This window comes from Falco cherrug, chromosome 2 (genome assembly GCF_023634085.1).
Source record: "Falco cherrug isolate bFalChe1 chromosome 2, bFalChe1.pri, whole genome shotgun sequence".
In the NCBI taxonomy this organism is placed as follows: Eukaryota; Metazoa; Chordata; class Aves; order Falconiformes; family Falconidae; genus Falco; species Falco cherrug.
Window position 1 is genome coordinate 22,391,799 of NC_073698.1, and position 25,691 is coordinate 22,417,489.

The 25,691-nt window shown below is 40.8% G+C and overlaps 1 protein-coding gene across 2 annotated transcripts in view; it reads right to left on the reverse strand.

The window, feature by feature from the left end:
• ATP8A2 (ATPase phospholipid transporting 8A2) overlaps positions 1-25,691 on the reverse strand; it is a 349,977-nt gene that overhangs the window by 317,074 nt on the left and 7,212 nt on the right. The window contains exon 1 of one of the 2 annotated variants that reach the window (XM_055702612.1): positions 2,028-2,144. The exons of the other annotated variant lie outside the window; for it this stretch is intronic. Within the exon in view, the coding sequence (XP_055558587.1) occupies positions 2,028-2,097 (70 nt within the window). The 5' untranslated portion in view covers positions 2,098-2,144. Of the gene's footprint in view, positions 1-2,027; positions 2,145-25,691 lie in introns of those variants that run through there. 2 annotated transcript variants of the gene reach the window in all.

Sequence of the window (25,691 nt, forward strand, 5' to 3'; positions counted from 1 at the left end):
CAAACCAAGTTGTTTTGTTGTTTTTCATATACCATAGTGCATTGAATAAACGGCATTTCTAGAAACTTCGCTCCTATTCCAGCCTTTCCTTAGTTGTTCTCCAAACTCACTTGTGTGTTTGTGTATTTACTAGCAGCTTATCACTGTAACCTGGATTTCAAGCAGGTTTTTTTCCTGGTATACAGTGTTGCGTCTGATTTATGAGAATCAGTAATACATGTAGGGGTCTGAAAAAAAAAATATATCAGACAGCAAATAAATTAGATCTAATAGCCTGATAAAGTTGAATACTCAGCTTCAGCAGCTACAGTTCAACACCAGAATTTTAAATAGTAGGCACAAAGTACTGCAGCTCTAGTAATCCAGAGAAGCCTCCTCAGCTGTCCCTGAAATCCCCGAAGGCCAAATGGAAATGCTTCACACGCAGTAGGTTTTCTAAGAGCTGGTTCAAACAAGTGACACTTTTCACACTCTGATTCAGCTCTGAAAACTACCTATGCATTCCGTATGCTCCAGGCTTCCAACAACTTGACAAATACTATAAGGGTACCAAGGTATATCCTACAAGAAATAGGTCATCAATTTTTTTCTGATTAACAACACACAACTTTAACAAGTCCTGTAGGAAGCAGCAGTAAGGCAGCTTTGAAGGAGGCAATGGAGGCATTAGTTCTGCGAGAACTTCATACTCCAAGCACTATTGTTCCCTGTTTTGGGTTAGATAGTTTTGAGGCTGTGGGGAACTGTGTTTCTGCTCACCTACTGATGATGTCACACATCAACATTTCAGTGCTCTCTTCATAGTTTTGTTTGGTTGTTTTGTTTCTTTTAACTCCTGGATTAGCATGGCCTACCAACTGTCAGTCAAGTTCAAAAAAAACTTTTGCACATGTTAGAAAGCACTGAACACAGCATTTGAGACAGTATGGAGGACACTGGATTTATAGCTCCTTATTTAACATAACTTAGAAGCATTTTATATACAAGGCAACAGTGCAAGTGCAGATTCCGCTATGCAAACACATGAAAACACATATTGTATCCATTCTGCATGCAGTTCCAGCCTCCAAGATGAGGACAGCTTTACTGAGAAGTTCCTTCTGAGTTTTCAGCTCAAGAAATCTTCCTATACAAAGGAAGAAAAAAGAGCAAACACTGAAGCCATTGCATTTGACAATGCACAATGACAATTCTACTCCCTTCTTCTAGTATCATTATTTTTAGTTCCTGGAATTTATCATAAGTTTGATTGGTAAAGCAGTTTGAAAGAGTGAACATGACATGGCAGAATTGACAGCTAAACTGCATTCTTAAACTTCAGACAAGCATAAGGATCTCTTCCCCCAAGTCATCCCACTGCTCAAGGAAGATCCTGGAATTCTAACACTTTTGTTAGATACACCTTTGATAACCATGACTAGTAATCCTATCTGTGGGCCATGTACATCACTGTCAAGCACAGTGGATCCAAAGTTAGGTGATGAGTGGAATATTTCAAAAACAGTCATCAGAAATCTCCTTAGCACAAGTGACAGTCACAGTTAATCCTTAGAAGACAGCAGTTGCAGCTTTATCTCCACCCACCTTGGAGGCTTGTTTCCCTGTATTAATATTGGTTGAAGCTAAAAATATCTTTGGCACATTATAATTCTATTAGTATTATGGCACACAAGTGCTTTTTTCATTTCTGTAATGCATCTGTTCCTATAACAATTTACTAACAGCTTTGAGCTTATCAGCTGCAAACACAGCTGATCTTAATTTCTAAAAGAACAATTCAAACAAGAAAAAGTAATGTTTTCCCTTTTATATGCTCATGATGTGAGGCTATCTGTATTCTTCTACTAAAAGCCCAGGGGCCTATAACACTGGCTTCTAGCCAACACTAGATTTTCTAATCTTTCTAGATTTACTGAATACATACTGGCCTTCTGCTCCAAAGCATTCCTAAAGCTCTTGTTCTTAATTCTGTCCACCCACAGTTCACTGTAATGCACAACAAAAGCAGCTGCCCATTGTACAGTTACCTAGAGAGAAGCATCTCTTCCAGCGACGACACAGAGACATGATGTTCATTCCTTCTTGCACTGGCTGCATGAAGATGAAAACAGCAGTAGTCCTTCAAAGATCTCTACAGCATTAGCAGGTCTCAAAGCTGATTAAAGTGATCCCCATGGTAATCTGTGAAATATATGTTTGCACTTTCAAACTGCTCCGCATTGGATTCACAGAAGGTAAGCGTACAGTAAGTGCTTGTGTATACCCCTGCACAATGAGACAGCTGTGGCTTTTGCTGGAACTTTCTAGTACAATTCAGCAAAAAAGAGGAATTCAGCATCATCCTGTATTTCAGCACTTAAAACCACCAACCACCCAGTTCTTGGACTTGAACCTTTCATACCAGGTTTCAAAGCACAATTTCTCAAGCGAAATCCTAATCTAACGATACAGTAGAACTCAAGTACTGTTCTTGCTGGAGATGGAAGTTATAGGTCATGAGATCCATTAATTTTTGCACATATTGAAGATTCTTTTTTAAACTTGCTTGTCCTTGCCTCTGAACAGGTTTAATGAAAGTATTTCACCTCTCAAATTAAATGGTTAAAAAATAATTCAGCTATCACTTCAGCTAATAAAAACCCTTCTCCTTCTTAAAGAAAAGGGAAGAGTAGTTTTTCTTCTCACCTGTAGTAACCTCATTAGTAAAAGCATCTCATTAGAGTCATACCTATTTACATGGCCCTTTCAGCAGCTTTCCAGGGTCCTTCCTCCCTGGCAGTCTGTCTCCCCCCCTTCCAGTCATTGCCCCCCTCCAGACTATTCACTTGCTCCTTGGCTGGGAAATAGGAAAGGCAACAGTGTGCTTAAAGCCTCGGGAAACAGCTAAAGGAGAAGACAAGGATTTGGCTTTTTGGACTGTATCTGAAGTTGCCAACCCAATCAAGTATTGGACATGCAGAACATTTCTCTGGGACCATCAGGCCCACTTCAGTGATACATCAGCCATTTTCAGCGAGGGAGTACAGTTAGGCTAGGACAGCTGCATGCTCCAAGGAAGCCAGACCGCATTAGCAGGGAAAGACGACAAGAACCACCACTAGCTGTTAATCACCAACAGCAGCTTGGTCAGTTCAGTCAGTTCAGTCTTTCTGAAGCTACCAGCATTACGTTCTGTGCAAAGCCAGGCTCCAAATGCAAGATGCGTATCAAGCCCATCTCTTACCAGTAACAGGAAGCTGGGTAGAACAAAAAGTCAGAACATCACCTGGCAATTAGCACAACTAAGGCTGGTGAGATAATCACATAAAAGGTATCAAATATTTATGAGCAAGACAATGACAGGAAACCATGGAAGACACTCCTAGCTACAATAAGTGCTTTTTTTTCCCCCCTCAGGAGAGGAAGGTAACTCAAAATTTTAGTTGCTCTTATCCAGCTTTCATTAGAGAAGCATGTTGCATAATGCATGAGGAAAACATCTGAGAACAATCTCTGAGAACATTATCTGTTCCCTACACAGATGAATCCATGGGCAGACACTATTGTATCCGTTTGTCCTCTGCATATAGCTGTACTTTGAGTTTCTTACTAAAAACGGTAGAGGCTCACCAGCTGACTAGACTAGCCAAAGTGAGCAGTTCCATATTATGTGGCATATGAAAAACTTATCTTGAGCCAAAACTGCTTCTCTCCTTCTCCAGGCTAGTGAAATTAGTGAAATATGACAGCAGAGGCACCGTTATCACATCTAGAGACAAGCATGGCAACAGCACCAGACTGGCCGGGCAGGATGTCACCTGCTTCCTGTCCTGGGCTCCCACTTACAGTCTACAACCTCACCACAGCCATAAAAATGTGTGGCCTTGGTAACATCTGCCTAACATCATTCTAGATGAAGGTGCAACACATTACCCACAGTACTAACGGAAAGACTTGTGCTACATGTTCCCTTACAAAGCCATCCTTAGGTCTTTCCAGACGTAGTACCCGATAGTCACACACACCTGACCGAAGTCCATCCTTCGGTCAGCAAGCCTGATACGTGTCTTTGGGACAGAAAGAGTCCTTGATCAAGGGTACAATCACTCAGCTTTGTACTGCTATTTCTTTTGAAAGACAAAAAGCCTCAGGTAAACACTTCTACTGCACTGATACTGTGACTTCAAGTTTTTCCAAACAGCTCATTTTTGCCTTGTTAAGTATACTCAGTGGAGACAGTAGAGAAGCTGACTTAACCATGTTATGTTTTCTATAAGGACTAGTTCTGGGTTTTGTCCCAAATGTAAGTATGAACTTGTTACACATTTAGAAAAACATCAGTAAAAGTGTTCCTCAACATATACTTAGCATTAACCTCCAAGATTTTTGTGACTATTCCAAAATTGTTGGAATAGACACACAGAATAAGAGCACAATATAAAACTATGTTCCTTCACCACTGAATAGCACTCCTCATCAAGCAACGTGATCCAACTCAAACTCTCTCCATGCTTGCCTGTCCCTAGAGCTGCTTACATCCCTCAACACCTTGTGCAGACCCCTCATCTCCTCCCAGAGCAAGCAGAATGTACATAAGCCACGTTGACAGCATACTCAGAACCAGCACCAACCATTTTAGGCCAGTACCATTGGCATATTTACCATCAGCTGTGTGCTGCCTTGTATCAGTACTGCTCTTCATTATTGGAAAATCCTTCCACGCATAATGTTGAGTTCAGTAACTCAGTACTGGCAGCTCCAGACACTGACAAAAATGAGTCAGATATCAAAACATACAAAACCTTTTTTTAAGCATCACAATTTTTAAAGTCTTCAGGTTTGAAGTTTGGTTTTGTTCTTTTTAAAAAAAAAAAAAAATCTTCTCACCCCTGACCCTTCATAGTAAACACGTCACATTCAGGATTACCTGCAAGCACAGCTTGATTGTTCTGCAATGCAGGCTCATCTCCTCACATGCTACCTTGCAAGTGAGCTGGAGGCTCAAAATAAGGCTGATCAGAAGTAGCATGCGACCTGGAAATACTCTGAATTTGCTTTAATGCTGGAAAAGTTCAGCTGCGATTTAATAGATGTTTCCACATCAGGTTTAGTGAGATCAAAGTACACGTCATTTAGAATGTAACATTTATTCTAGTACAATAGCAGACACAAACATAAGTTTCAGTTTTCTTGTGTATGCCCCCCAAACAGTTTTTTTGCCAGTTTAATATTCACCAAGTACCCCACGTAGCGTGCACATGAAAGGGCTAGTAGAACTTCATTAAAAACACAAACTTACAAACAGAACAGAAAGACAGGTAATTCCTTACTCTGTTTCTTCCTTAGGGAAACCACTCACACTTGAACTATATAGAGCAACTAAATATCAGATCAGTTTTAGTATTACATACACTTATGTCTGCTCCTAAAGTCACCTTATGATTTTGATCATCTTGTTTACCCTGATAATCAGAACTACAAACTAGCATAAGCCAGGAATACACAGCTCAATGATTTACGAAGGAAGTACAGCTAACAGCAAGTATTTTAGACAGTGACCAACAAAGCACTTCACAAAGAAATCTCTGATCACCTAATTCACAAGGGTTCATTCCATCTCAGCATACCTGACACCATCAGAGGTTCCCTTTTTTACAGCCAAGGCATTAGGCACTGCTGGCCAAGGTAAGAGTCAGAGCTGTGTAGCACTTCGACAGCACAGAAGTTCATTTAACAGACACACCAGGCCCTTCTCCCTCGATTCCAGCATTCCTGCCTCTGAGATCATTATGTCAGAGATGTGGACCAAGACACATCATTCATGAAATTGAGCTATTCTTTTAGTCACAGGTACCACATTGAGTGTTTTAATACTGAATGGGCCTTTAGTCAACAGATTTCACCAAGAGCACTTAATTCCTGAACTCTCTGGGTTCCTAGGAACCCAGCCCCAAGAACTCATGCAAGTCTTAATCTTCCCCTGGCCTTTGTTCCCTATAAACTCAACCATATCAGTTAGTAATTTGCGTATCCCAAAAGGGCATTGAGGTTTTTGGTTTTTTTCAATGTATCTTTTACCATTAGATTATGGACCAGAACAGATGAACTTTTAAAGGGTGATTCTTAATCAGGCAGAATACAAACCTCTTCCCTTCCCTATTTTCCATCTCCCAGATTTTGCTCATTAAGGTAATTAATGTGGCCTACACTTCTCAGAACTATCAGCTCCTTTTTGGCCCTTGTGGGCCCTTACTTCTTAGCACCTTATCAAGCTAACAAAGTGCAGGACTAGCAGTGGTGAGCATATCCTAGGGATAATGGCTGCAGATACAGATCTGAAGACACAGGCTGCGCATTAAGATAGCACTTTTTTTTCAAGTGTTCTCCATCTTCATGCTTTATTTGTAACATGCAAATACTTCTGGAGGCCAGAAATCTATTTTTGACGCAGTTCAACATCACAGTCACTGTTGGAATTCTTAGTAAAAAAAAAGCTTTTCCTTCTGTAGTCAGCAAGAGATTTGTGCTCCTCAAGGAAGAGAGGTCTGTACCAAAGTTTAACCCACTTAACACTGTTCAAGTTCAGATTTTAAGCCACATCTGTGCCCTCACATATAAGATCACTTCACTGTGTGCTGAGCACATGTAGCACCTTCATTCCCCACAGAAGGACTGCTAAAATGTCTACCTACCAGCTGGTGACCAGCACAGCACCTTCCCTTCATGCTGTCAGCAGCATAGGGAAACACAGCATAGCACTGGAAGCCAGCACATTGCCCACAGCCACAAGCATAGCTCAGAGCTCTACAAGTGGTTAAAACTTCAGTTCCACCCAGTGAATAATTCGCAATAAAACAAATCTCTTCACTCTTTGTACTTCAAAGTGGAAAGTGAGTAAATACATAGGCCAGGTCTCTGGCAAGCCAACAGCAAGGACTACAAGCCAGAAACCAAATACCACAATTGGCTTAAATGCATTTGTTCCTACTGTCTTGACTTCATGAGTACTGGCCACAAACCACACCAATTAGCAATTACTCAAATCTTGTAACAGCTAATGACTGCTAAAGTCTTGGATGTAGCTACATTTACACATAAATTGTATTTGTTACACAACAATTTAGATTCTTAGTACTTTACAGCAGAAATATCACATATGTGCAAGTAATTTCAAGAAAGATTTGGTATCATTGAAGCTCATGGGAATTTTGCTGGGATGAACTGGCAAGTTCTTCACCCATTATACCTCACCATCCCACCCATTATTAGCTTACCTGCTATTTCATTCTAAAGGGTTAAAAAGCTTTAGCGTGTTGACTCAAAACACATCAGATCGGTAGGGGTGAGCATCTACTTAAAAGTTTAATCCTTCTCCCTGAGGCTGTTCAGAAAACAGAGTGGCTGAACATTGAAAACACAGCTCTTGTACCATCAGCTTAATACACACTGTATTCAAGTGATTTAAACTGATTTTATAGGTGTATCAAACCCCACTAGTCCAAGCTCAGTTTTCCCAGTCATGAAATCAGCTTTCAAATGCAGATAACTAGCAGGGCAGTAACTGGTATAGCTACATGCATTTCAGAGTATCTTCCAGGCAAATGTTCAGGCACAGCAGATTGCTGTTCCTTTGTTCTTAGCTGGATGTTGTTCCGTTTCAGAAACCTGGTCATTGCCTTCCTCCAGGATTTATCCCTTCAAGATTTTAGACAAAGCACCTGTTCAAAAAAGTCCTGAGATAACACTTGCATCAAGCACCACTTTTATATTTTCATGGTAGCAAACACTGACAGATGTGTGTAGAACTGCCTGCAGGGTCAGGAAGGCAATTCTTCCTACAGGCATGTGTTAATAATTAAACAGTAGCTGTCAATTCTGTTTTAAATACATTTCCCTAGCTTGTATAATCAAACATTCATGTTCCTTACCCATAGACTCATAGGGAATTAATTCTCAGAGCAGCTCAGCAGCTAGGGAGACAATAGTGTAACCTCTAATAATTTACTAAGAATTTTCAGTTTCCCATTAATTCTTACCAGATCATCTCCAAGATCTCCAAGATGCTGGTAGCATGCCTCAGTCAGAATATAGTAAGCACAGGCATGCAAACACATGCAGTACAAATACAAAAAAAACCAGGTTTCCAGCCTCTTATTCTGTTTTATGTTATTTCAGTAAGATTAAGGGGTCCAATGATGAGTTATTCAATGCTTATGGAATTTTGATGGGAACAAGCACGTATAACAACTTTAATTTCATAATTGCGCAGCAAAGCCCATATTGCCATAAGATCTACAGAGGACTCAGTTTTTTACCTTTTTATTTACATATATATTAAAAACAATAAAAATAAGATTCATCACAATCTACTAACCCTCTGAAGCAGGCCTTCCCATATTCCCCTCCTCTGCAAACATTACTTCAAATGTTTTTTCAAAAGGTGAGGGGAAGAAATTACATTGCGTGGGTTTCCAGTGCAACACGGGAGCCTTGAAAGACAGCCAGGTTGAGCTACCCCCTGTTTTGCGAGGCATCCCTCAACCAGCATTAAGGTATTTGGTCCCATGTACTAGCAATCTTTTGTTACGTATCAGCCCTACAGCAGATCTGACTACAAATATTTTTTTCTGCTCCCCTGCAACATTTGCAGCTGTATCCTACAGGGAAGACAGGAATGCAAAACTCGTTTGCAAGCTAGGTTGTCACAGAACTTGGTACTAAAACTTTTGAAAATAAAGAGGTTTAAAACAGACAAGTACAATGGAAGCCAGTTCCTGTATCAGAATTTACTCTTTAATGGGGGAAACCAGCTATAATTTAGAGTCACAATTAAACCTCCCTCTTTGCATACCACTTTTGCCTCACAGAGTGAAAATTCTGACTGTATCCAAAACAGCCAAGTTCCAGCTGGAAGGAGACCTGGATCGTCTCTTTTCTCACAGTTCATACCTCTTGCTATAGTCTAACACCATCCTCTTCCTTTATTTCAAATCCACTTACCGTTCTTCATGAAGTTTTCCCTTCAGCTGCTAACTCAGACTCTTGCTATCTAAACAAAGCAGTCCAATCTGATAACCCAAAGCTGTAGATGTGATAAAACTATAGAAACCCTATCTTCTTTCCGTAATAGCTTTGACTTCTCCGACCAAGACTTCTTTTCCTCAACTTCCTTTTGTTCTGGAGTCCAACGCTCAGTTCACTTACCCAGACACCCAGTACACACAGCCCAGGAGAAGAAACCTGATGCTACTGTGACTTGTACCCCTAAGCAAGCAAAAACCCCGTGGGCCTTCTACAAACTTCAGCCACAGTGTAACATGTGACTAAGAGCAACAGTGCAAAACCACTTTTCACACTCCCACTCCCCATACCACTACTGGTCCCATATCAACCCAAAGTGAGAATGTGTTTGGACTGTGGAGTCCTGGCTTTCCCATTACACTCCCCCAGCACAGCAGGTCTGAAGAGCAATACTGAGGCTTCCCACAAGCCAGAGGTGGCCCAAAAGCATAAAAATGCAGCATCATGAAAGAATGGCTTTTGCTCCTCTAAAAATTTGAAGTTTATTGGCCAAAGTGTGCTTTTAAAAGAGATCGACTGTAGCTTCAAGAAATTTTCAAGAACTTAGTTCCCAAAGTTGTTGACATCTCTGGTCAGAAACTCAGCAAGGTACAGAAGCATTAATTCACCTCAAGAATTTGACTTCAGGCCTTTATCTCAAGTTGTGCTCCTTTGCTATGAGCCAAGTCCCACAACAGAGTCAGTACTGTGGCCTGAAGCCCCTACAACTTGCCTAGAAGACTAGTACCTTGTTTAAGTATGATTTTTCACAACTATTCCCAATTAAACAGAAATGCACCATAAAATGAAACTCTGAAGACAACAAGAATGGTCTTGTCCACCTACCCCCAATTTGTACTGCTTGCTTACCACTCACTAAGTACACACCCTTAGAGGCTTCTTATGGGTCACCTCTAAACACTGTGCCATCTACATATACTCAAGTGCAGGTATCTTTAAAAATGCATTTTGTAAGACACCTAGCATGCCAAGGAAGAGAGAGCAAGCTTTCCATAAAGCCTCGTTTCTTCCTAGATTATCTTAGTACTACCTACAGCAAGTGCTCTTGGTGTTTACAAAGTGCTTTCCTTTCCAGGAAGAAATACTCATCCAGCAACTACAGTCAAGACGAAAGCACAAACCATCAATTTTATCTTTATGGAGAATATGCAATAGGGTAACAGCCACTCATATTCCTATAATAGTGTCTGCTTCTGAGCTTTTACAGCCATCAACAGTTATCACAGAATAAACCTCTGTTCTCCAGGTACTCCAGAGCAGTCTTCCAGTATCAAAGTGTAGGTGATGCAGGATCACCTCTGTTCTCCCTGTAAAGATGTCATACATGCTGACAACACTGTGGATAGGGACATGACAAAACACAGGATCTAGTTACACCTCCAAAGCTGCTTTTGTACTTGTACTGATGCCACTGTATAGATACCACTGTATATACATTTATGTCAAAGTATTCTGTTAAGGGAAGGTTGCTGAATCAGCAAAGGGACAATACGTCTCTAACTCCTGAATTACTAAACTGATTTAGTGTTTAGCTATATGTTAATGAAATTGTGCACGATGTTTAGGCCAAGCTGACTCTCTAAAGCTGTTAAAAGTGACGAATGCAGGGACTTCTAATCAAGGGAGTCAGCCTTGGGAAGGACGGGAAACAAAGAATGGATGGTAAAAAGAATACAGTTATCTTAAATTATGCAGAAAGAAGCCTCTAAGTAAGGAAAGTTCTGGCTCCAAGAGGAGACAAGTTGATAGTGTTGCAATCCACAGAAAGCTGGTTGGAAGTAGGACAAAGGTAATCATGGCAGTGGGAGATTACAATCTCTAACTCAAATAGCCTCCCTAAAAGAGGGCAAACCCCCCACGCAGGGAGCATGTGCAGTTAATAAAAACTTCAGTAGTGCTATGTGAGGATGTGCACTAATCTGCATTAGAAGCGAGAAACCTGTAAGCAATGCTATACATGAATGAAAATGAATCTGTAGCACACTCTGAATGTGCAGGTACTCTACTTATATATATATATGAGGAACTTGGTTAGCACACTCAGGAAACATTCCCCCGTGCTCCCAACACTGCAATAAAGAATACCTGCCTTCTAAAACTTCAAATCAAGTCTTCGAGGTTTTTTTCCTCTGTGACTGACTTTACAGTATCAGTACAGCAAGAACACCCCTGCTATGTATGTGGAGTTCAAGATTAAGGCTGTAAGGAGGGCACACAGCAAGCTCACTGCCCTGGACTTCAGGACAGCAGGCTTTGGGCTCTTTTGGGATCTGCTTCGTAGAGTAGCATGGGATAAAACCATGGAGGGAGCAGAGGCCCAAGAAAGCCCAAGAAATCACCTCCTCCAAGCTCAGGAGTGAGGCATCCGAGCAAATAAGTCCAGCAAAAATTACAGGAGGCCTGTATGGACGAACAAGGAGCTCCTGGACAAACTCAAACACAAAAAGAAAGCCTACAGACGATGGAAGCAAGGACAGATAGCCTGGGCAGAATACAGAGAAACTGTAAAAGCTGCCAGGGACTGGGTTGGATAAGCTAAAGCCCTGACAGAATGAAATCCGGCCAGTGACATCAAGGACAAGAAACGCTTCTATAGGTAGATCAGCAATAAAAGGAAGACCAGGGAAAATGCGGACCCTCTCCAGGAGGAAACAGGAGACCTGGATACCCAAGACAGAAAAGGCTGTGGTACTCCATGACATTTTTGCCTCAGTCACACTGCCCAAGTCACAGAAGGCAAAGGCAGGGACTGGGAGAAAGAAGAACTTCATTGTAGGAGAAGATCAGGTTCAAGACCATCTAAGGAAGAACCTTGAAGGTGCACAGCTCCATGGGACCTGATGAGATGCATCCACAAGTCCTGAGAGAAGTGACAGATGAAGTGGCTAACACACTATCCCTCTTATCTGAGAAACCATGTCAGTCTGCTGAAGCTCCCATGGACTGGAGAAACAAAATCCTCATTTTTAAAAAGGGAAAAAAGACGCAGGGAACTACAAGCCAATCAGTCTCACATTGGTGCCCAGAAAGATCATGAAGCAGGTCCTCCTGGAAACTGTGCTAAGGCACATGGAAACCAAGGAGGTGATTGGTGACAGCCAACATGGCTTCACCAAGGACAAATCACGCCTGACAAATCTGGTGACCTTCTACAATGGGGTTACAGCATCAGTGGATTAAGGAGGAGCAACTGGTGTCATCTACTTGGACTTATGCAAAACATTTGACACTGTCCTGCCTGACATCCTTCTCTCTAAATTGAAGAGATGTGGATTTTATGGATGGACCACCCCATGGATAAGGAATTGGCTGGATGGTTGTGCTCAAAGAGTTGCAGCCGACAGCTCGATGTCCGAGTGGAGACCAGTGATGATGAGTGGCACTCCTCAGGGGTCGGCATTGGGACCCGCGCTGTTTAACATCTTTGCTGGCAACACGGACAGTGCGACTGAGCGCACCCTCAGCAACTTTGCCGGCGACACCGAGCTGTGTGGTGCAGCCAACACGCTGGAAGGATGCCATCCAGAGCGACCTTGACAGGCCTGAGGGGTGGGCCAGTGTGAACCTCATGAAGTTCAACAAGGCCAGGTGCGAGGTCCTGCACATGGGTCAGGGCGATCCCAATCACCAGTACAGGCTGAGTGGGGAATGGACTGACGGCAGCCCTGAGGAGAAAGGCTTGGGAGTGTTGGTGGACAAGAAGGTCAACATGAGCCATCAATGTGCACTCACAGCCCAGAAAGCCAACCGCACCCTGGGCTGCATCAAAAGCAGCATGGCCAGCAGGTCGAGCGAGGGGATTCTCCCCCACTGCTCCGCTCTCATGAGACCCACCTGGAGCGCTGTGTTCAGCTCTGGGGCCCCCAACAGAAGACAGACATGGACCTGCTGGAGTGGCTCCAGAGCAGGGCCATGAAGATGCTCAGAGGGCTGGAGCACCTCTCCTGTGAAGACAGGCTGAGAGAGTTGGGGTGGTTCAGCCTGGAGAAGAGAAGGCTCCAGGGACACCTTAGAGCAGCCTTCCAGCACCTAAAGGAGCCTACAGGAAAGCTGGAGAGGGACTTTTTGCAAGGGCATGTAGTGACAGGACAAGGGGGAATGGCTTTAAACTGAAAGAGGGCAGATTTAGGTTAGACATTAGGAAGAAATTCTTCCCTGTGAGGGCGGTGAGGCCCTGGCACAGGTTGCCCAGAGCAGCTGTGGCTGCCCCATCCCTGGCAGTGCTCAAGGCCAGGCTGGATGGGGCTTTGAGCAGCCTGGTCTGGTGGGAGGTGTCCCTGCCCATGGCAGGGGGGTGGGACTAGGTGATCTGGAAGGTCCCTTCCAACCCAGACCATTCCGTGATTCTATGTATACTAGAAATACAGGTTTGTCAGTTGAAGTCATCTATGCCTATGACTTCCATAAAGACATCCAGGACTACCAGAAAACAGTTATTCAAATACTGATTTAGAAACACTCCTGCAGGGAAAAAAAAAAAAAAAAAAGGTTTCAGCAGGAACAAATTAGATTTCACTAGCAGGACAACCAACTTCTCACTCACCTTCATCCCCCTCCCCTTCCACCCCACCTCCAGTTAGCATAAAAACCAAAGCACAGAAACCCAGCCTTTATATCAACAGGTGCAATGCCTATATATAGATAGATATATTATCTGAATTTAACAGCAAATACAGTAAACTATTTTCAATTTTGGGGAACTAATACCCCGACACTAGCTTATGCTCTACACCTGACTTGGGGCACAAAACAATGAGCTAAAGCAGCTCTAACTATTAATAGATAATCCTTGCAATCCACCTATCAATGGTTTTGTCTCTATGTTATCAATGCAGTTGCTTCCATATTAAATAGGCCTTCTACTTCAGAAGGCTAAAATATTGATGTCAATAAAGAAGATTAAGTACTTGCAAACAACATAATACTATCAACAAAAAGAACAGACATTTTTCTTCCATCCTTTTAATATCCTCTTGAGTAAACACCAAGATAAGAAAAAGTATTCACCTTATTAAGGTATATCTGGTTTATTTTAAGTAGCCTGAGGCCACTACAGCTTCTTGCTTTTATTTGCAGTTACATTAACCTAGAATTAACAATGCTATAGAGCTGATTTAGCTCAGTTTTTATTTCTAGAAGCAAGAACACTAGACTTCTATAAGGGAAAAAAAAAACCCCACCATTTAAAAAACAACCTTAAAAGTTACAGGATAAAGCAAAGAAATGCATTCTTCATACCCTGTGGCAACAGCACTTGGCCTATGCCTGAGACTGCTGCCTTCTAACAGGCCAGAAGAGAAACACTGTAGAAAAACGCCTTTTAAAACCAGAGGCCTCACATGCACTAATCCAAAAGGGAACTTCATCACTTACCAATTCTTGCCTAAAAAAGCCCTGTGGTGTTACTTCCAGCCTTTGACCAAAGGCTAGCTGAGAAGTTAAGAATTTGAAGACGACGTGCTGTAGCTAAGCACTAAGACCAAGTCTTTTCCCTACAGGTTCTCAAGACTGGTTTAATGCAGCCCTGAGACTCTTCTCATGAAAAAGTTCTAATGATTAGTGGATCCACAGGAACTCCCTTATGAGCAATCCTCACTACATATCAAGAACAATTGTTTCTAAAAAAAATAAATAAATCGAAGGAATCCACAGCAGGCAAATAGGCTGGAAGGTAGAGAAAGCTCTGTTCTGGCAACCACAGATAACCAGTCTGACAAGTCAGGGAAAGCTGGCTTTAGCTACCACAGGGGAGTTTTGGAATAGCTCTTTAAGTCCAAATTTGCATTAGATTAAAATCCAGTACTGTATATCTTCTGTCATCATTCAGCTTCTGTTTCCCTCACCCACTCTAACTAGACCTGTTTGAAACATGTAAGCCCTATTTATTAGTCACAAAGCACACCTGCTCTAGACATGCAGGGCACCAGCAGGTGCACCCATTACTTAAGAACTGCCCAAGAGGCAGCAGGAGGGGAAGAAGACAGACAATAGACAAGATATACCACTAGCAATACTAACAGCACAACGTTCACTGCTCAGACTTGGTTAATGAACTGGGCTACAGATAAATTCATTTGTCAAACCCAGCTCAGACCAGCCATTTGCTCACCAGGCAGCACTATGCAGCAGCCATGAGATACGTGGACAGCAGGTGAGACTGCCTTTCCAAGGAGACATCTGACTATGAAGTAGGGAACTAAGGTTTAAAGAATCTCCCTTGAACACCAGCATTTCAAATCCCTTCTTTTGCAAGGAGGGGAAAGAAAGACCACCAAGACTGATCCAGAAGTAATCAGGAAGAACTGTTTGATCATCAAGGACTGACTGGTATGGACCGACTAAGCAGTCGGCCGCAAACTTCCCTCCCAGCATTTCTTCAAACCACTTCTCTCTGCTTCACAACTGCACATGTAATGCAGAGGACAATAGGGAAGGATCATTTGCAGGAAGAAGAGACTAGGACCTTCTGGAGTTCATTTTGGCTCAGCTATTTCAGAAGCAAGGCCCAATTTTACCTCATCCTCTGTTAGACTGAGGACTATTCAGTATGGACTTAGACATCCAAGTTGTATGTGTAAGCCCAATTCAGCTCCTTTAAATGAGCACACAGCAGACCCTGTCTGCAATGCTGAGGGATTTCACTGCTTGTACAAGCCACCAAAATGCCTCTAAGGCATTGATCCCACCCAAAGGGTACCCCAGCATCATACAAATCAAAGTTGAAAGCGTTGAGTGTTAAGCCAAGAACAGCACATTATTAATCCACTATATCCTTACCACTCTGCTACTTCCACCTTTTTTCAAGTGTGCTTTTAACACAGATATGTAGTTAAGTAGATATGAAGGAAATAACAGGGGAGGGAAGAATGAAGTTATAGTCTACTCTTCTCAGTGAAGCAATGTATTTTAAATACAAATAATACACATCATTGATTAAGTACTTAATAAAGCAAATAGCAAACCTGACTGCATAGTACCATTACAGAACATACCATGGACCAAGCCACACAGGCTCACATGGGTTATGTGGCTTATCATATTCATTAAAGGTTCACTACAACTGTTCGTGGGATTGTTAATGGAACCGTTTAGGAGAGGAAATTGGCAAACAATTCATTCTCACTAATTGCAATATGCTTTCAGCTATCTCAGGCAGCAGCCAAATGCCTTGCAGAAAAACAGCATCTTCATAACTGCCGACTATAATAACCAGTAAGATTCTATCATGTTCTTATTTAACTCATATCAATTTTTCTAGTGTAGTATCTACTCTATGTTTAAGTTTGACATAATGCAGGAGCAAAATTAATACAGTCTTGTTAATCAGACAGGCTATTTTAGCTCTCCACCTTCAGACCAAGGACTGTTCAGCAATCCCAACATGGTAGAGAGGACACTCCACATGCATGTAGAGGACTGCACTGAATCCCAGAACTGCAAACGAAACCCATGCAGACTCATCACTCAGCTCCAGCAAGAGAAACAAGAAATGCCATCCTCAGTCCACAATGGACAACATGGAGTTAACTATTAACAGCAGAGGGAAAAAAAAAAAAAAAAAAAAAAATCAATCTCAGGCTAACTATTTCAGAGCTCTAGAAGTAACAAACACGTTCCAGAGTGGCTCTGCTATCCTGCATCACCATCACAACACAGATAGGGTTTGCAGAGAGGTAACACATTCCTCAGATTCATTTTCCAGCACTAGCATTTTCTGCCTTTTAAATTATCTTAAAACAGGAGTATCTGTGCTGATGTGATAATTAACAGCCCTCCCCACCACCTGGCTGTTTCTCAGAGGACTTGGAGGCTATACTGAAACCACAACCTTCCCAAGAGAAGAGTTACAGCAAGGTGGTAGAAGAGTGGGTATTTCAGGTTTCTTATATTTGGACCTAGAAGAACAATTCCTGTTCTCTCAGCTTTGAGCACTCAATGAAGAATCCACTGCAGAACCTCTCATGTTGCTTATAAATGATGTGTATCACTGAGGACTACCAAAACCAGAACACAGCTAATTATGTTTAAAGCAGCTTAATGAAGACATACATCCGTACAAAGCTCAAGACAGACTTGCGAACTTAATAAAAACCTTCAGCGTAGGACAAGTTTATTTTTAGTTTAGTGAATGTATAAACAGACTGGTAAAACACAAAATTCAACAGCAGTTCTATGTTTAACCAAGGACAAGAGAAAAGCTGCCATCACACGCCTCTGCCTGTCCCCTGCAGGAAAAGAACGCTACTGACAGATAAGAGAGACTTACAGGTTTTGCAGTATCAGCCAGTCTCATCTCTGCTCTACAGCCTCAGTCAGAAGATCAGATCAGGGATGATAAGAAAGCTCATAGAGCTAGAACCTCATGTGGATCCTTCCTTTTCTCTCTGAAGCACATTATATGAAAAATTACCAGTTATTTTAATGCTGCAGTAGCATTCTTTATCCACCTGCTGCTGTGAAGTCCTATACTATAAATATGACTGGAGAAATTTTCCCCAACAAAGTATTTTTATTAGAAAAATCTCAACCCAAGAAGCCCTTTCATGCTAGTTTTTCTTCCTGGAATAGCTGTCTTGTCTGCAGCACCTGTACTGTTTAAGTTTTAGAACTATTCTTTAGTCTCTTCCCCCACTATTTCTTTTTTCTCCTCTCGCCCCCACTCCTAAAGAGATGAATAATAGTCTCAGTGGCTTGATCTCTAAGAGATACATTACAGTGCTTCTAGAGAATTTTCTGCAAAGTCTGTAGACTAGACCTGAACTGCTGCAGACTGGCAGCAGTGAATTTGACTTAGGCAGAGTTATGCTGACTGGACCAGCTCGGGCTATGACCATACAAATCTCCTGCCAGCTAGGGTTCACAAAAACCCTGTCATTGGCAAAAACATTAAATGCTTGTTTACCATCAGATCAGGTTTCAGCTCGACCTATTCCATCCTTGCTGATGATTAAGTACATTTGTATTGCATCTGTCTGTCACTTTTGAGACATTCCGGTACCTATCTGCAAAAGGCAGTTTTATTGGAACTGCTACCAGAATGAGTGAAGACAAGAATCACAGACCTTTTCAATATTTTATTATCTAGTATTACATAGGCTTATGTGGCTTTAGAGGAAATTATGCTTATGACTCATATGTTAGTACTGGAGGAGTTTTTCATAAAAAAGTAGCCCTAGGGAAAGGAAGAAAAAAAGCCCAAACCAACCAGCCAACCACTGCTGAAAGCTGAACATCACCACCTAGCTGACTCAATTACCAATGACAGCGCATCCATCCAGGTTCAGTAAGCACTACTGTTTCATTCCTAAGAAAGTCTTATCAGCTAGACTCCAGTCACTCCTCTCTTTCCTCCTGTTCAGCATAAGGAATTGTTTAAGATGCAGAGTCCAAAAGTGGTTCTAAACTTTTCAGGACAGAGCTTCAGACAGTGCTGAGCTGTGTCCATTCCCAGATTAGATACCATGTTGCTCAAGTTTCTCATTCCTTTGTGAAGAAGACACCTTTTGAAAGGTAAACAGCCATTCCCCACCCCGAGCATAAGCGTCACTTTTTTTTTTAATAAAACAGAAAATGAAAGCAAGCAGCTAGTTCTCTCAAATACTAGTGAGGAGAAGTTTCACATAACAGTTTTTTCTGAAAGCCTAAAAACCGCCTTCTTCTTCCCTCTACATACTATTACAAAAGATACTTGCTCATATATAAGCAGAAGACCCCAGCTAGTAAGCATTTGTTTACTGAATTGTGCTTAGAGCTCTTCAGAAATATTACTACCACATTATTTCTACATAGCTGTTCTACTTTGCAGCAAATAGCAGAGCTACTCAATGGAAAGAAATCCCTTCCACGCAGTCACTATCTTAATACTGAATTCATTGCTAAACAACAGTTACTCGCTACTAATTAGCCCTTCACCCTAATAAGTTAGAAGGGTTTACTCACATGTAAGTAAACCATCTTCAACATAGCTCCTACTATGCAGCTGTTGAGAACAACCACTGCAGTACTTGCATCAGAGTTTAAGCACATATGACAAGAACACAGAATTACAGGAAGGAATTAATCTGATATTGATTTATAGTTGCTTGTACTCCACGTTTAAGTTTTAATTATACTTTTATCTAGCAGTATCTAATTATGAATAAAAGAACAAAACCATTACAGTAAAAGCAGGCATATGCTTTGCTTACTACAAGATTCTTTCTATATTTCTGAGTAAATCTTACTACCAGGAAAACAGGCTTTCAGCTTCTCCACATAGGAAAGTGAAAAAAAAATATACAGGTATCTTTTCTAAAATCAGTATCTACCTCAAAGCACTACAAATGAACATGTCAAAAAAATTTATTTTCTTTAATAAGTACAACCTTCCCTCCCCTTAAATAAACTTACCTGACTAAAATCCAAAGCTAAAAGGGCAAACCTCCTAAATACTACAGCTTATCCTCCCAAAACCTCTACAGACACATCCTTCTACTTCCTTTCTCCTCTTATAAAGCGTTATCTCTGTGCATTAGCTTCTCCCACCCACAAATTAGGGGGCTGGGGCTCATTAGTGTAAACAGAGCTGTAATAATAGGTATCAGGCAGAACTTACATGTAATTAAACTTACTTTCTGGTGACTAGTTACAACACAACTTATCCAGCTTGAATGATCACTATGTTGCCCCACCTGAAAGAGTTTTCAGACCACTTTACCATTCCTTTGATTTTGTAAGTGTTTATATTGTTACAGCTATGTTTTCTAGTTTATTTTTTAATTTGTAACATTATACATGTTAAAGTATGTATAAACAATCAGGAAAGGTTACTGTATTTTTTTTGCATATTTTGAAGTTTAGTTCAGAATCTCTTAATTGACTTGTTACTATTTGAGTCTTCTTTCACAGTTCCTTTTAATATGAACTGATTTTTCATTTTTACAGGTGTATATAATATGAGAACTGCTTGAATATCTTTTTCTGTCTTTTGGCATATGAGACAATTTCAAAGCATCTATTTCTGCTTTGACCTTAGATTTAGCTGCTTGCTTTTTTTCTGTTAATCCAATTCTATTTTGGTTATATCCTCAGTCACGGCATAGTCTTCTAGTTGAAGCACTGCCAATCTTCTTAATGTAGGACTTCCCTTCCCCCTTCTTCACGTTGTTAATCACGCTTCTCAAATTTTAGTTTATAAAAACTGATGTATCAATATTTTTTTATTATTAGAATTGTTTATGTAGGAGTAGAGTCATTGTTAACAAGCTATTTAAATATTAAGAAATAATGCCCAAAAACTACCAAGGTATAGCTTATAAAATGTCCTTGTTAAAACTAAACCTTTACAAGAAATAGAGGATTAAATAAAAGGTCATGCTCTGTTTGTCTTTTCCAGAATATCCACATGGGCTTGGTTTCATGAGGTCTGACACCACCAAAGCCAGATGGCAACTATGAAAAACATTTAAACCTAATAGTTGCAAACTTACCTGACTAAAGAAACCTTTTCATATACCATCTTCTATTTTCCAGCACCATACGAATAATATGTAGCTGCCTGTAATCTTCATATTGACCCTACGAGTAGACAACTAAAGTTATTCCCTTGCTCTGGAGACACTGATGACAAAATACTGAGAACTGAAGTAAAAGAGCTTTAGCTGCCCATGAAGACAGAAGCCACCCCATCACAGCTGTCCTTCTCCATCCACCTCGGTAAATTTTGTGGCTTCTGTTTAGGGTACTAATATTTTATTACTGAATGCTAGTCCATGTACTAATTCTGATGAAAGTAAAAAATATGGTTGTTTACAGTTGCTCAGTCCCAAATTAATGATGGTGTACATTCCAATAGTACCATCTGCCCTGTCTAGACATGAACTAGGCCATAGAAATATAAATCCTATCATCTAATCAGTGGGGAAAACTGATGTTCTGATTTGATTTGTAGCCTGTAACAGAATGAGGGAGAAATTCAACAAGATATTTGTGTGTAAGGTGCTGAGTATCTTACAAGGGACTTTAATTAAAAAAAAAAACAAGTTCTGGTAGGAAGAAGGTTTGAAAGTAACTCTTGCCTCTGGCTGTCAGGGATCTCTCCACATAGGAGATGGCACTGATAGCCTAATAAGAGTTTAATGTCTCTTTGAACAACAGCAACGATAGCAGAAATGGCCGGTGCACAGAGCCTGGGAACCTGGCTATCTAATGAACCAAAAAGTACCAAAAGGAGTACTAAATTATTTAAATCCTATGCTATTTAGCAGTAAAACAAAATTGCACTGCCTCAACAAATTCATATCAGACCTATTACTGCAGCTGTTTTATTCCCATTTTTCTCTCTCTGGGGTTTTGGCAAAAAGCTCTCAAAGAAAATGGTCTAGATAATCAGTTGGCAGGCCACAACTTCAACAAAACCATCCAGTGTCGACGACTGCAGACTCTTCTTCATTGCAGCCCTGGATGCACAGTCTTTCTTGATGGTGAAAGTTTAGGATGGCTGAGGTCTCTCCTGCAGTTCAGGCTTGGAACACTAACTGCTCTCCCCCAGGCCATGCCAGGTGTAGCCCTTTGCACCTAAGGAACTCCTACCAGAAGCAATGCAGGGAAGCACGCTGAGGGAGATGGCATGGAGTCAGTGCTGGAAATGGGTAGGGATTTAAATGGTAGATACACCTACTGCGAGACAAAATATACTCATCAGCTGATTTCAATGGAGATCCTGCAACCAAAGAGACGTACCTGGATCTACTGTAGGATTTGGGATTTTGTAATCTCCTATGAGCTACTCTATCAGAAGAGGAAGAGTGGTAACAAGGAGATGCTGTGTATGGAAGATGCTGCGCACACAGTCCCAACTAAGACATCCATGACAGAAGGGCTCCCTGGCATGCATTTAGGGAAAGCATCATCTGTGTTACTGGGCAATTTTAGGTTGACAGCACACATTACAACTCACAAGAGGAAGCTCTTGATAAATTGGTGTTAAGAAGGAGACATGTGCCGTTCTACCTCCTGAGTCACTAATGTATAAAACACCCTTGTGGTTTGATCGCCAGCTGTATCCAAAGGCTGTCTATATTCCAGAGTGAAAAAAACCACACTGACTGGAATTCAGAATATCAGAAAACATAGTCCAGGCAGCAGAACACTCCCAGAGTTTATCTCTCTTCCTGCACGCAGTCATACTAAAAAAAAAAAAAAAAAAAAAAAATTGGCAGATGTTCTCTACTTACGTACAGTTTGTAGGAACATACGCATTTTCTTTTATCAGTTCAGGCTGCTCCCTCAGTCAGTCATGGTTGTGCTGCTTGTAGTGACTTAATTTTGTCCTCTTTTGGCTTCCAGAGAAACTGATTTACTTTGTTCCTACTGGCAGGACATTTAGGGATACTGACTCCCCCCTCCTCCCTCTGCCACTATGCCCTTCTGTTAATTTACAGTTCTCATATTACTGCCTTTATGCACTTTTTGCTATTTCCCAAGACAATTATTACCCATTTCTGAGTAAGAAATTAATCTGAAACTCAAATGACAGCAGACATCACAGATCAACCCAATCTAGCACGGTCAAAAGAAAGTACTGGAATATACTGCATTTGATGGTTGCTATTGTTCAGTCAAAATCACATATTAAGTGTGGGTGGTATTTTTCAACCTGCTCCTGTAAAGATCTTTGTATACAGTCTATTTTCTCCCATTAATTGCCTGGTTCTCCCTGGTATTTAAAAACACAGATCTACAAGGAAAAGCCTGTTTAAAAGTTCAGATCCTCCTGTTCCAGATTATTATGTTATAGTCCTTTACATATACCAATCAAACTCAGTTATGAGATCAAGCTAGATTTCTTTCCCACTGCTCCTTCTGTAAAGCTATTCTGAACAGTTGTCTGATATTTAGAAATATGCTTATTACTTTCAGACTAAATGTCTGTGAAAGTTTGTTCTTGTACCAGCACTATCTTCTACTTGAAATAATTTTTCTCTCTCTTGACTATATGTAAAGAAATATAACTGCTTAGACGATAGCTAGGCTGACAGAAGATTGCATTTTGTAGCTGGTAAGTAAAACACCAAAATATTGTAAAGCTCACAACAAATATAGAAGTGTTGGCCAAACTGAAATGACACATCCTGTCCTAAAGTGCTTCATCACAATCAAAACACCAACTATAGTGGCCCCTTCAGTAATGTGGATCTATATGGTATGCTACAAGATTATATTCCCTCACCCTTCCCAGAAAATGTATTTTTAATTCTTCCTATTATAGGGGCTCGACACTATATATAAAGATGTGAAATGATGTCCAACTCCAGTTTCTCAATATGAAACACATTTAAAATAATGAGTTCCTCTGCGCATTTGCATGTTAATAGTTTTACCAATAACTGCACTTCCCTGAAGTGTCTTTAATTGGGGACCCCAACCCCCCAAAACTTCATGTTTTTCCTGTAGGAAATCAACTTTTTCTCCTCAAATCATTCAGATCTTTCTAGCCACTCCTTTCTCTTTCTGAAGACTGATCATTCCCTTTTGTTACCCTAATAAAGGTTTGTAGGGTTTAAAATCTTTTGAAAGATCAAATAAGCAAATTTCAGATTTGTAAATAGAATTGCTTTCAGCAAAAAGAGAGGGTAAGAACCTTTTCACTTACTGAAGATTGTGGGGAAAATTCAGCAAGGGTCAGGACTTCAGTTAAGGTGTGAAGAGTGAATAGTTCCCACTTTTCAGGCTGCACAGGATTAGGATGACTTTGACTGGGGACAGGGAGGAAGAATAGCTTTCTCCTCTCCTGTCAGTCTGGTAAACTCTTGTGAAAGCTCTCTTTTCCCCCTATGACCAGGCAGACAGATGGTACAAGGATGGCTTCCAGGTGCAGACATGTATTAGTGAAACTCTGGGACCAAGATTTAACTGTTAATCTGTAAAGCAGGACTGGCCCTCTCCCCAGTCTGGGGAGCACTAGCATACCTTAATTCCTCTGTCTTCCTGTCTCTTTTCAAAACAAAGCACCAGGATTGAGGTCAATCCATTTCAGTTTAGTTGCCACGGGACCACTGAAGCAGGAACTGCACTGAGCCTTCCTAGTGATACAGAAATGTTGAGCAAATGACAACGAGATTTCAGTTCAAAGCTTCCAGCTTAAGTCCTGATTCCCACCTGTGTAACTGATACGACAAATGCAGATGTAGCCTCTGCATCTGTTTCAGTTATGACGGCTGCTGTTGACCTTGCATATACTTTCAGCACCTTTTGTCTCCCATTTACAAATAAACTGTATCGTTTACATTAAGGTGACATTTGCTTCAAGTATTTAAAGGCACACAAAAGCCTGGGGTGTTTTTTCATGTATCTTTATATATTTTTATAAGCATTAGGTTGAATGTTCCTAGATCTCACAGGCACGGGATGTTAGATTACCTTCACTGTGCTTCGCATGAATAGGTACAACAGTGCTGGGTCAGCAGGAGATAACACCTGAGCCCTCCCTCTATTCAAAGTAGCAAATGAATCAGGGTGGTGTTATTGTAAGGAGACAAAACACTTTTGCTTTCACTTTTTATGACTACCTACTTATTTAATGAAATCAAATAAATGGGTTTGGTCATCTGCATTTGAGAGCTTAGGAATTAAAACTCAACACCTTCCAGGCACTTCTAAACAAAACGTAAGGCTGCCTTCTCTCCCTTACAGAATCTATACAGTAATTTCAGTTGTGTTAATCCTGATTTACAACCCTCTAAAAGAAGGCAGCTTCATCAGACCAAGCCTTTGGCTAAAACAAACTGACGTACTTTGTTGGATCTGTTATGAATTACAAGTCTGACGCAATCATGGCTCTTCCATTTTAGCCAAGTGGAAGACAGGTTCCCATTTATTCACACTGATACCCCAGTGCAACAATTTCCACATTGATAATTAGAACTAAAAGTAACAAAAATATCCTATGTGAGGGTGGGAAGCAGTGGAAATATATTAAAAAATCCACAGCATGTCTTGTGATTCTTCATGACAACATAGAAGTATTGGGACTAATTTACTGACACTTCATGTTCTTTCTAATTTAAACTGCTTTAGTGCTCACTGCAAGGATAACTACATTGTTAAGAAACACCTCTAGCTGTCTGGAAAACCTCCTTTGAATGTCATATACATGTTCATATACATGTATGTGACATTCATCCTTAACTATATGGATTCTGTTGCTTCTTTGGAGTGCAAATAGTTTGATTGGCTCACTCATTAAAATCTGTATAATGTCAGTTTTGCCTTATCGTGCCTTGGCTTAAAATACAAAACTTAGCATCTTCTGTTTTCAGGTGTGTTCACTCTGTTCTGGCTTCCAGTATTCACATTTAAAATGTCCAGAATCAAGAATTACTGCCATGGTAAGACATGGGTCTCAACCAGTGGTCTGAGAGCCAGCAGCTTCTAAACAGGCAGGAAGCTTACCATCTCCTTAGGCTGGAAAGAAACTGCCCAGGAACTTTTCTAGTAGACAGAATTCATTATGAAAAGGTGGCAATAATGCTAATCGAAAATCCGGAAGTTTTCCAAACAAATACCGTTCAAATAAGAAGTTTTCAAAACTGGTACTTTTTTTTTTTTCATTAAAAAACCAAACAAACCAAACTTTATACAATTTTACATTT